The following is a 10,875-nucleotide window of genomic DNA, read 5'->3' on the forward strand; positions in this document are numbered from 1 at the left end:
AAAATGCTTTGTACACGCCTGCTGCCCGCGCTTCGCAGGGGTCCGGTACGGGAGGGTGAGCCGGGCAATCGGGAGAACTGGCCCGCCTGATCCGACAGAGCGGGGCGGCTGACTTGAGGCCAGAGGGCAGTGAAGCTGCTAGGAAGGCGTCGGGACCCAGGGCCGGGTGGAGGCGCGACTCCCAAGGCGGTCGGACCGGGCCTCGGCTCCTATTTTGCACAGTAGCCGGGACGCCGCTGTGCAGATCAGCGCTGGCCGTGCGGGAGTCGGAGTCATGGGCTAGGTCCACGCCTCTTTGGGACCAGGCGCGCTGTGGGGGCGGGGCCTTCCGAGGGCGGAGCCTGGCTCTGGTGGGTGGGAGGGGGCGGGGCGGGGCCTGGTGGCTGCGCCGAGCCGCTAGGTGAGCGAAGCAGACCCGGCAGCCGCGGCTCCTCGGCACTCCGCCCAGCACCTGCTGCCCTCGTCCGACCCCGGGCGCCGCTGCCATGCGGCTGGCGCTGCTCTGGGCCCTGGGGCTCCTGGGGGCGGGCAGCCCTCTGCCCTCCCGGCCGCTCCCAGATATAGGTGAGTACCCTGCCAGCAGTGGGCCGGGGGGCGGACTGGGAGGACGCGCAGGGAAGTCGGGAAGCACTGGGGTCCTGGGGTCGGCCGGAGACCCTGAGAGACCCCAACCAGAGTGCGGCCCGCCCTGGTCGGCTGTCCTGGGCCGAGGGCCCAGAGACTGGGCGATGGAGTGGGGAGGGAAGGAGGAGGGATGCCGGCGCCCCCTACTCTGTCATCCTCTGCACAGTCCCCGCGGACACTTTCAGGCTCCAGGACCAGGCACCGCAGGGCCTGGCCCAGCGCCCCCTCAGGATCGCGGTAGAGGGTCTCTGCTCCCCAGGACTGATGTCTTCGCTCCTCTGGGGCCTAGCTGACCGTTCCACCCGGTGCCAGGGCGCCGAGTAGGCACGTCTCCTAGGGTTTGGCGAAGAGGATACTTCCTGGCCCCCATCCCAGACCTGAGCGGCCAGGCACCCCTCACCCTGGTGCTGATGCCACCAGAAAGCTGGCTGAACGGGAGGGGGCCCGGGAGGAGCCAGGAATGGGGAGAATTGGCCAGGAAAGAGGCTGGGACACCAACTCCTCCTTGGAACTTTCACTTCCCGCTGCTGTCTTGGGCTGGGGGCCGAGAGGGCAGGCGGGGGTGGAGTGTCCGGAGGAGAGAGGGCCATTGTGGGGATGGGGGGCGGACTCCGGGAGGAAGCGGAGGCTGTGGAGAGCGGGTGTGCCTAACTGGGCATGAGGGGTATTTAGGGAGGGGGGGGGTGTTTGCAATGCTTACCCAGAAATGGGCGTTCCCGGCATCTCTGATGTGAGGAAAGGGAGGGTGAGTGGGCACAGGGCCACAAGTCTTCGCCCAGTCCTGAGAGGGGGCGTTCCTCTGGGGAGGTGGTTGGGAGGGGGTAGAAACAGGGGGAGGGTCCCTGTGAGAACCTGGGATTGGTCTGAGGGGGACGGGGGGGCCACAGACTGGGCAAACTGAACTTCTTTCTTTGGGGACTTGTGGATGGGTTGGTGGGATGAAAGGGAAAAATTGGAGAGAAGCTCCCGCCCCCTCCCTCTAGTATTCTTTAAGTCCCAGCATGCAATGCAAGGGTTCTTCAAGCAGAGAAGGGCCTTGATATGCTGGGAGCCAGGTGGGTCAGAGGGCACCAGCCACCCCCAGCCGTGGTGCTGATTCTCTCAGCACTCTCTTGGGGTGTCCTGGGAACCCTGCAGGTGGCACTGAGGAGAAGCAGGCAAGGCCAGAGAGGGCCCTGAATGGGTCTTCGGAGCCCCAGATCCTTCAGGACAACCTCACGCTCAGCCTAGCAGAGGTACTTCAGGTGAGCCTCTCTCTCCCCGCGAAAAAAGAAATACACCCCCACCACCCACCACCCTGAATAATCAGGTGTCTCCAGGCAAAGACTGGCTGAGGAGTGGGTGAATGGACCTCACTGTAGCATGGCCATCCCAGGTCTGGCTGCCTCTCCCTCCGCACCCCAGCACCTGGCTTCACTTATCTCGCTCTCCCCACTGCACACACATCTGTCTGCCTCAGCCCCACCAAACCCTTCCATCTCCACTGGGAAATTCTGAGGCCAAACTTGCTTTCTTGGTCTCATGTTGTCAGCTTTTTCAGTGGGGAGACTTTGAGAGGGTCAGGGCCTCACCAAACACCCTCCCCTCCCAATTCTAAAGCTGAGTCAGAGGAAGGGCTGGGGCCTGGACTGGGTCCTCCATGATGCTTCCTCTCTGGGCAGGAAGCCGAGAAGGGGCGGCTCGGATACCTTCCTTGACCTCCCCACACAACCCCCCAGAACAATACCCCAGGCCAGGCAGGGCTTCCTGGCCCCTCCCTCAGGATCCCCCCACCAATGATCTAATCATTGGTGCTCTCCTAAGGGCCTGAGGTTTTCTGGTTAGAGAAGATAGGAGTTTCAGACAGGGCCAGGGAGGTGACATGCCCTCTGGTGCCCACAGACCAGTCTGCCTGAGGCTTTGCGGATCAAATTGGAGTTGGATGGTGAGAGTCATATCCTGGAGCTGCTACAGAATAGGTAATAATGACAGTGGTAACATTAACAATAACATGGCTAACAACTTATATAGCATCTACGATGTACCAGGTACTAAGAGCCTGAACTCATTAAATCCTCATAACAACTCTATAAGGTAGATACTATTATGTATTATTATTGGCCTCACATATGAAGAAGGCACAGAGAGGCTAAATAACTCTCCCAAGTTCACACAGCTAGTGGGTGGTGAAAACTAGATTGGAACCCAGATAGCCTGACAGAGTTTGTGGCCCAACCACCATACTCTGCTGTCTCCAGGGGAAGCACGAAGCTTGCAGGGATTGCCCAGCCCCCAGCCACCCTTCTACCACCTCCAGGTCTCAGGCTGTCACTGCACCACCCTGGGAGCACTGCCCTCCTTCTTCTTCATTCCACAGGGAGCTAGTCTCAGGCCGTCCAACCCTGGTGTGGTACCAGCCTGATGGCACCCGGGTGGTCAGTGAGGGACACACTCTGGTGAGTCAGGTCATCTTGTGCCCCGTTTCTGGCCCAAGGGAAGAAGGAAAGGGGCGACTGGAAGGTGCCACCCCTGGAGAATGGGAGGACACTGCCTATCCTCACCCACAGGCTAGCCTCCTGGGCTCAAACCTTGGCCTGGCCTTCAAGGTTGGCACTCATGTTTCTCTGCTGTAGGAGAACTGCTGCTACCATGGAAGAGTGCAGGGCCACGCCGACTCCTGGGTCTCTGTCTGCACCTGCTCCGGGCTCAGGTACAAGGGGTCAATTCCAAGAAGGTGTAGAGAGTGAGTGTAAACGAGGCATGGAGCTGAAAAGTTTTCTGACTTCCTGCATCTTTGCATAGGGGCTTGGTGATCCTGTCCCCAGAGAGAAGCTACTCCCTGGAGCTGGGGCCTGGGGACCTTCAGGGTCCCCCTGTTATCTCCCGGCTCCAAGACCTCCTCCTGCCAGGCCACACTTGTGCCCTGAGCTGGCCCGCATCTGTGCCCACTCAGGCTCCACCAGAGCACCCCCTGGGACAGCGTCACCTTCTCCAGGTGAGGATGAATGGCAGGAGGGCTGGGCTTCTGTTGTCCCCAGGGCTGGCCCCCGGGCCCTCAGAGCTATTTGTTCCCAGTAACAACTGCTCCTGCTAATGGAGCAATTTCCCAGTACCAGGCATTTTGTGAACATTATCTCCTTCACTGATCCCAGCAACCCTGGGAGGTAGGTGCTATCTGTAGCTCTATTTTAGTGAGAAAGCTGGTTCGGAGAGGTTAAGTGACTTGGCCAAGGCCATTCAACTAATAAGTGGTATATCCAGGATTTGGATGCAGATTCTTGACTCAAACTCCTCATCTGTCTTATGATCCAAATGCAGAGAGCTCTCACTTGGATACAGCAAATACATAGTTACTGATCATAAAGCAATAAGAAGCCAATTTCCTAATTTATTCAATGGGGATAATAAAACTACTTACCTTAGAGGATTACTGTGAAGATTAAATAAATCTATATACATACCTATATATATGTAAATGCTTAGAACTCTGCCTGGCATACGTTAAGTATTTGATGGTGTTGGCTATTATTCTTTTTTTTTCAATTTGGAAAAAGCACTGAATTTGAAGCCAGAAAAGCAGGGCTCTACTCGCAGCTTCTAAACCTATTCTTTGTCTATCTTGGGCAAGTCCCTGGCCTCTCAGGTTCTCAGTGGTTCTCTGTAAAATGGGCTCTTCACTCTCCTGTTTGACCACACAGGGTGGTTGTGGACACAGCCTGGTCAGCCCTACGCGGCTGCTGGCGGTGTGTGGTGGGTGTGCCTGATGTGCCTTCCTCTTGTCCACAGTGGAGGCAGGACGTGGTGACAGAGACCAAGATTGTTGAGCTGGTGATTGTGGCTGACCATTCCGAGGTGAGCTTGCCGACCCCTGCAAGTCCTCCCCTGACCTCTGCCTGCGCTGCTGCCTTTCACGGTCACTTCTCTTGACCCACAGGTCCAGAGGTACCGGGACTTCCAGAGCCTGCTGAACCGCACCCTGGAAGTGGCCCTCCTCCTGGACACAGTGAGTATGGGACCCAGCGGCATCCTTATGGCCCCCGACCATGGGAACCCCTCTCCTGAGCCCCAGTTCTCTTTCAGTTCTTCAGGCCTCTGAATGTCCGGGTGGCGCTAGTGGGCCTGGAGGCCTGGACCCAGCGTGACCTGATAAAGATAAGCCAGCACCCAGGTCTCACACTAGACAGCTTCCTCCGCTGGCGCCGGACAGACCTGCTGCCTCGGGTGCCCCACGACAGTGCCCAGCTGGTGACGTAAGACCCCCCAGGCTCAGCCAGCGGGGCCCAGCTCTGCTCCGGCCCTGCCCCGGCCTGGCAAATTTCACATCCCAGCTCTCTGCCTGAGACCCTGAAGCTCTGGCCACCTTGGCTTTGGGCCCTAACCTTAGCCCTCTCAATCCCGCAGTGCCACTTCATTCTCTGGGCCCATGGTGGGCATGGCCATTCAGAACTCCATCTGTTCTCCTGAATTCTCAGGAGGTGTGAACATGGTGAGCTATTTCCACGTCTCCTCCCCATTCCCGTTCAGCTCCTCCCAAACGTGGCCCCATGTATTCACTGAAACCCCCAGCAAAGTTACCAACCCCAAAGCTGAGGGTATAGAGGGCCGGGGTGCATGACGTGGCCTCTGCTGTCAGGATACCCTCGCCTGTGGCCCGCTCATTAGTGTCTTCACCTATGAGCTCTTCCCATTTCTTGGGGGAGGAGGAGGTAGCTGAGGCCCAAAGAACAAAGGTGCTCTCCCAGGGCCATATAGTTAGAGATGGGTAACAGAGGTGAGCTAGAACCCAGGTTTCCTGCCACCCAGGCCTGGGTTCTCCTCCTACTTTAGAAGCACTTAAGGAGGGAGGCGGTGCTTGCTCAGTGCCCAAGAGGTCAGATGAGGAGAGAAGAGGAGCAGTCAGGCTGGTGCTGGACCTGGGGTATCCCCTCCCCAATGACAGGACCACTCCACAAGCATCCTGGGAGTCGCCTCCTCAATAGCCCACGAGTTGGGCCACAGCCTAGGCCTGGGCCATGACTCACCTGGGAATAGCTGCCCCTGTCCAGGTCCAGCCCCAGCCAAGAGCTGCATCATGGAGGCCTCAACAGAGTGAGTAACTGCAGGATGGAGAGGGCAGGGGGCAGGGGGCAGGGAGCCGTCCGCAGCCTCAACCTTCCTTGCCACCATCGCCAGCTTCCTGCCAGGCCTGAACTTCAGCAACTGCAGCCGACAGGCCCTGGAAAAAGCCCTCCTGGGTGGAATGGGCAGCTGCCTCTTTGAACGGCTCTCCAGTCTGCCCTCGATGGCCAGTGTCTGCGGAAATATGTTGGTGGAGCCCGGCGAGCAATGTGACTGTGGCTTCCCAGATGTGAGCCCCTCACCCAGAGCCTTGCCCCACTCACTTCTGTGCCCTCACCCTGGCTCGTCAGCCGTCTCCAAGCCTCAGGAATCCCTCTCCCCACCTCCCTGTCTGCGGGGACTGCACATAGATTGTTGGGCTCTGGCCTTCCTTTGCTGTGTGCATCCTTTTGGGTTCAGGCTCTGGGAGGGGGTTAGGGCAGGCTCTCAGGCCCAGCCTGCTCTGATGCTCGGCCCCTCTGTGCCCTTGCCCATAGGACTGCACTGATCCTTGCTGTGATTACTTCACCTGCCAGCTGAGGCCAGGGGCACAGTGTGCGTCCGATGGACTCTGTTGTCAAAATTGCCAGGTGGGCACAGACTGGACTGGCCGCCCAGAGCCCACCTGCCAGGGGCCAGTATGGAAAAGGTCATTCTGACTCCCAGGGCCTGGCTGGATTTGCCCAGCATCCACATTGATGCTTACCCACCCTCCACAGCTGCGCCCGGCTGGCTGGCAGTGCCGCTCTACCAGAGGTGACTGTGACTTGCCCGAGTTCTGCCCAGGAGACAGCTCCCAGTGCCCCCCTGATGTCAGCCTGGGGGACGGTGAGCCGTGTGCTGGTGGACAGGCTGTGTGCATGCAAGGACGCTGTACCTCCTATGCCCAGCAGTGCCAGGCTCTCTGGGGGCCTGGGGCCCAGCCCGCTGCGCCACTTTGCCTCCTTACTGCCAACACTCGGGGGGACGCCTTTGGGAGCTGTGGGCGCAGCCCTGATGGCAGCTATGTGTCCTGTGCCCCTAGGTAAGTGAGGGAACCTGGCTCCTCCTCTGGGTTTGTGGGAGTTTTGGCTCCGCCCCACTTACCCTACACCTCCTCCCTAACCCCAGAGATGCCATTTGTGGGCAGCTCCAGTGCCAGGGGGGGAGGGCCCAGCCTCTGCTGGGCTCAGCCCGGGATCTTCACTGGGAGATGCTGGAAGCCAACGGGACCCAGCTGAAATTGAACTGCAGCTGGGTACACCTGGACCTGGGCAACGACGTGGCCCAGCCCCTGATGACTCTGCCTGGCACAGCCTGTGGCCCCGGCCTGGTGAGCAGCCTAGGTGGGCAGCACCAGGTGGGGAGGGATATCTGGACTGCTGCAGGCAGCGCCCAGGCCTCACTAGCCACCTGTGAAGAAGGTGCAGACTCTGAGGGGAGTTCAGATTCTCACTTCCGATGGAGCAGAGTCCCGTCACCCTCTGAGCCTTGGTTTCCCCACCTGTAAAAGCGGGGTGGGCTTCGTTTGTGTTGGCCTCCCGGTGCCAGTAAAGCTCTTGAGAAGGTGATCTTTGCTCTTCTCTCGCCATCGGGCAGGTGTGCATCGACCATCAATGCCAACCTGTGGAGATCCTGGGAACACAGGAATGTCGAAGCAAATGCCATGGGCATGGGGTGAGTTGGCATGGGGGGAGATGAAAGGGGAGCAGGGAGCCTCTGGAAGGAAAAGACACACCTGGGTTCTAATCTGTGCTCTACCACATCTTAACTGTTGGATCCGGGGCAGATTATTAACGTCTCTGAGCTCAGTTTCCTCCTCTAACTAACGGGCATAATAATAGTACCCACTTCCTGGGGGCACATGAGATGAGTATGAAAGCTTCTAGCACAGTGCCTGGCAGATAGAAGGCACTCACAATGTGAGTTCAATCTAATTTTCTCTGGCACAGATAAAGAGTCTCTCTCTCCAGAACGCTGGTGCCCTCCACACTATCATTCTCAGCACGCCTTCCAGTTGCGGACATCTGAGATCTTGAAAAGCTGGGGACAGGGAAACACGGCCCCAGAGGGCACAGCTCCTCACTGTTCAACCTGTACCTCCTAGGTCTGCGACAGCAACAGACACTGCCACTGTGAGGAGGGTTGGGCGCCCCCAGACTGCACCACCCACATCAGAGGTAGCATGAGGTGGGGGACAGGGGCAGCTGAGACGGCATCCTTCACTGCCCCTCTTTTTCTGACCCCTTCGCTGCTGGTTCCCTGACTCTGTGTGACCCCTGACCCCTTCACCTACTCTGATCACCTGACCTCCCTGCCCCCCCACCTCTTCCTGGGTGTAGCGTTCTTAGCCCTGCCCACCTTCAAACCTGCCTTCACCCACAGCAACCAGCTCCCTGACCACAGGGCTGCCCCTCAGCCTCCTGTTGTTGCTGGTCCTGGTGCTGCTTGGTGCCAGCTACTGGCACCGTGCCCGCCTGCGCCAGAGACTCTGCCAGCTTAAGGGACCAAGCTGCCAATACAGGTACCAGCCTCCCCACTACCAGCTTTCTCCACAGCTCTGTTAAGGACAACAGCTCTGGAGCCCCACCCACGTCCCTGGGCAGCCCCTGACACCTGATTCTGAACCCAAGCCCCCCAGACCACACCCCACACACATCTCCCTTCCCTACATGTGCCCCGTAACCCTTCACCTCACACGTAGACCCACGTGGGGAAGCTGGGGTGCTAGGATCATTTCTTTCCAGGAACCCCAGTGCTGAAGTGGGGCCCTCCCTCAGGCTGATCAGCTTCCCCTTCCCACTTCTGATTTGGCCTACACCGTGCTCCAATGGGCCACAAAGGGTTAACTCCACTCAAAGGCTGCAAATGGGTGGAGAACAGGGTCTGAGTCTGGGCCCTCTCTCCTTGCCTTTCTCCATGTTCAGGGCAGCCCAGTCTGGTCCCCCCGAACGCCCAGGACCCCCGCAGAGGGCTCTGCTGATGCCAGGTGCCAAGGTAAGTCTGCATGCCAGAGGAGAGAGGACCCCGTCCTGGCCAGGCATCCAGCTTGGGCCCTGGCAGGAGGGGGCGGGTTTTGAAGGCTCTAGACTCAGAGAAAGACTTGCATTGCCCAAGAGTCAGTCAGAGGAGTCAGGGCCAGCCCTCCCCTCCCGTCCCCTGGCTGCAGGCTGAGAAGCAGAGTCCAGCCTGGACTGGGGAGGGGCAGTCACCTAGAGGAGGGAGTGCTGTGCTCTTTGAGCTGGCCTAGCCAGTGGCTTTGAAAGGTGGGTCTACCTGTGCTCCCAGCAGTGATGCCCCCTGCAGGGCACGAGGGGGTGGTGCTCAGAGTGGCCTTCAGTGTGCCAGGACCTGATGAGGCCCTGGTCACCATGTGTAGAAGGGCTGGTGAGTGCCCCTGTCCTGAGCCCTCTGGATCTGATGACAGAAGTGTGTGTGTGGAGGTGGTCTGCACGCCCACTCCACCACTTGTCACCCCCCTCTGCATGAAACTGAATAACCGCATGCACAGCCCCACTGCCCCCGGGGCCCTGGCTGCCCATCCCTGAGCACTAACACCTCTCTGCCCACATCTGTCTCTCTGCTCCCTCTCCCCCACCCCGCCCCCCCACTCTGCCTGTCTGCTCCTCCTGCTCTTTCAGCAGGCTAGTGCTCTTGGCTTCCCGGCCCCTCCCTCCAGGCGGCTGCCTCCTGACCCTGTGCCCAAGAGACTCCAGGTAAATCTGGGCCAGGCCCTACCCTGGCCCAGGGCAGGTGGGAGGTTTGGTGCCCAACTGCAGTTCTCCTCCCTGTTCCCTGCCAGTGGCGCTTTTCACTAGGGGACCAGGGTGCCCCTCAGCCTTCAGACACTCCCCAGAAGTAGCAAAGGGTGAGCCTCCTGCCTTGGTTTCTACCACCATCTGGTGGTCAGTGGTGGGACTGCAGTCTGCCAGGGACACCACAGGTGACCCACACCTTTCTCCCCTAAGGCATCTACTGGCATGCACTCAAGCCCCATGCGCATGCCCCCAATCTCTCCTGCCCCCTGGCTGACCTTGCATGTTGACCTGAACCCCTCGGGAGACCCATTGCATGCCCACTGCTCCTGGCTGTGCTCTCACAGTCACTGCCCCTCTCTCTGTTCAGGCTGAGCTGGCTGACCGACCCAATCCCCCCACCCGCCCTCTGCCCGCTGACCCGGTGGTGAGGTACCCGAAGGTAACGGTGGGGGGAGAGAAGGGCACAGCCTCTCCCCCCACCCAGGGATGTGGTGCTGGTAGCCTCGGCAGTGGTGCTGGTAGTAAGATGCCCCCTGTGCCTAAGGGCACATACCCCAGTGGCATCTTTAATGGTGACAGGTTTGTTTGCAGACAAAGGTGTCCTCTGGTGCCGCCCCTCAAGCTGGTGTTCCCCAGCACCAGTGTGTGGGAGGTGGGCAACATGATACCCCCTCCCAAGCTGGCCTCCTGCCTTCTCTCTCTCAGTCTCAGGGGCCCACCAAGCCCCCACCCCCGAGAAAACCACTGCCTACTGACCCTCACGGCCAGCGCCCTTCGGCTGACCTGTCTGGCCCTGGAGCTGGAATCCCGCCCCCAGTGGTACCCTCCAGGTAGGGGAGGAGGGGCGCTGAGGATGGGCTGGGGGGGCGAGTGGTCTGGGGGGACCTCTGACCTTTCTTCTCGGCCTCCCACACCCCAGGCCTGCGCCGCCGCCCCCAGCAGTGTCCTCGCTCTACCTCTGACCTCTCCTGAGGTTCCGCTGCCTCCAACCTGGACTTAGGACTTCAACAGGCAGACCCCTGGAGTCCCCCGCGGCGACTGAAGGAGCTGGGGCCTGGACGCTACGGAACAGGAGTCTTAAGACACTGACACCGGGGACCTCCACTTGCTGTCGAGCAGCACCCTGGGGACCCGCCCACGCAGTGGCATCTTGGGGTTGGGAGTGTCTGGGAGCTGGACGGAGCTGAGGGAGGTGCGCACAGCCTGTCTCTGCAGAACTGCAATAAAAGTGAGGTCTTGGGAGCGCGCCTCGAAGTTTGTCTGCTTAGGGAAGGAGGGTCTCCCCTGTCGCGATTCCAGATCTGGCCGCCAGGAGACGCTGCGCCTCAGATGAAGACAGGAAAGGGAGGGCGAGAGCCCCAGGCTGGGTCAGCGGGTGTCCCTGGGATGCTCGCGGCTTGTTTCTGCCCAGTCTGGGATGACCTTCTGCACAATCCAG

The 10,875-nt window shown here is 59.8% G+C and overlaps 1 protein-coding gene across 7 annotated transcripts; it reads left to right on the top strand.

Annotated features, from left to right (window-relative positions):
- Positions 1-368: 368 nt before the first annotated feature.
- ADAM15 (ADAM metallopeptidase domain 15) lies at positions 369-10,673 on the top strand. 7 transcript variants are annotated; one of them, XM_060090657.1, is made up of 23 exons: positions 369-564; positions 1,762-1,868; positions 2,506-2,582; positions 2,921-3,059; positions 3,237-3,313; positions 3,406-3,598; positions 4,390-4,455; positions 4,538-4,606; positions 4,684-4,853; positions 5,005-5,089; positions 5,543-5,691; positions 5,776-5,950; positions 6,198-6,290; positions 6,420-6,724; positions 6,811-7,012; positions 7,279-7,356; positions 7,787-7,859; positions 8,065-8,203; positions 8,607-8,676; positions 9,321-9,395; positions 9,805-9,876; positions 10,143-10,267; positions 10,357-10,673. In XM_060090657.1, the coding sequence occupies exons 1-23, from the start codon at positions 486-488 to the stop codon at positions 10,397-10,399; spliced, it is 2,661 nt and encodes an 886-aa protein (XP_059946640.1). In that variant the 5' UTR covers positions 369-485; the 3' UTR covers positions 10,400-10,673. The 7 variants fall into 7 exon arrangements, with proteins under 7 accessions (XP_059946640.1, XP_059946641.1, XP_059946646.1 ...); XM_060090658.1 differs by having other exon boundaries at positions 2,981-3,059; XM_060090663.1 differs by having other exon boundaries at positions 9,805-10,016; positions 10,357-10,409.
- Positions 10,674-10,875: the final 202 nt, after the last annotated feature.

This window comes from Mesoplodon densirostris, chromosome 2, assembly GCF_025265405.1.
Source record: "Mesoplodon densirostris isolate mMesDen1 chromosome 2, mMesDen1 primary haplotype, whole genome shotgun sequence".
Classification (NCBI taxonomy): Eukaryota; Metazoa; Chordata; class Mammalia; order Artiodactyla; family Ziphiidae; genus Mesoplodon; species Mesoplodon densirostris.

What these genes read in the sequence shown, in the direction of transcription:
- ADAM15 (XM_060090663.1), top strand. Translation starts at nt 486, where the DNA reads ATGCGGCTGGCGCTGCTCTGGGCCCTGGGGCTCCTGGGGGCGGGCAGC. An exon ending in TGCACCTGCTCCGGGCTCAG is followed by an intron (nt 3,314 to 3,405) that starts GTACAAGGGGTC and finishes ATCTTTGCATAG; the next exon opens with GGGCTTGGTGATCCTGTCCC. An exon ending in GACAGTGCCCAGCTGGTGAC is followed by an intron (nt 4,854 to 5,004) that starts GTAAGACCCCCC and finishes TCAATCCCGCAG; the next exon opens with TGCCACTTCATTCTCTGGGC.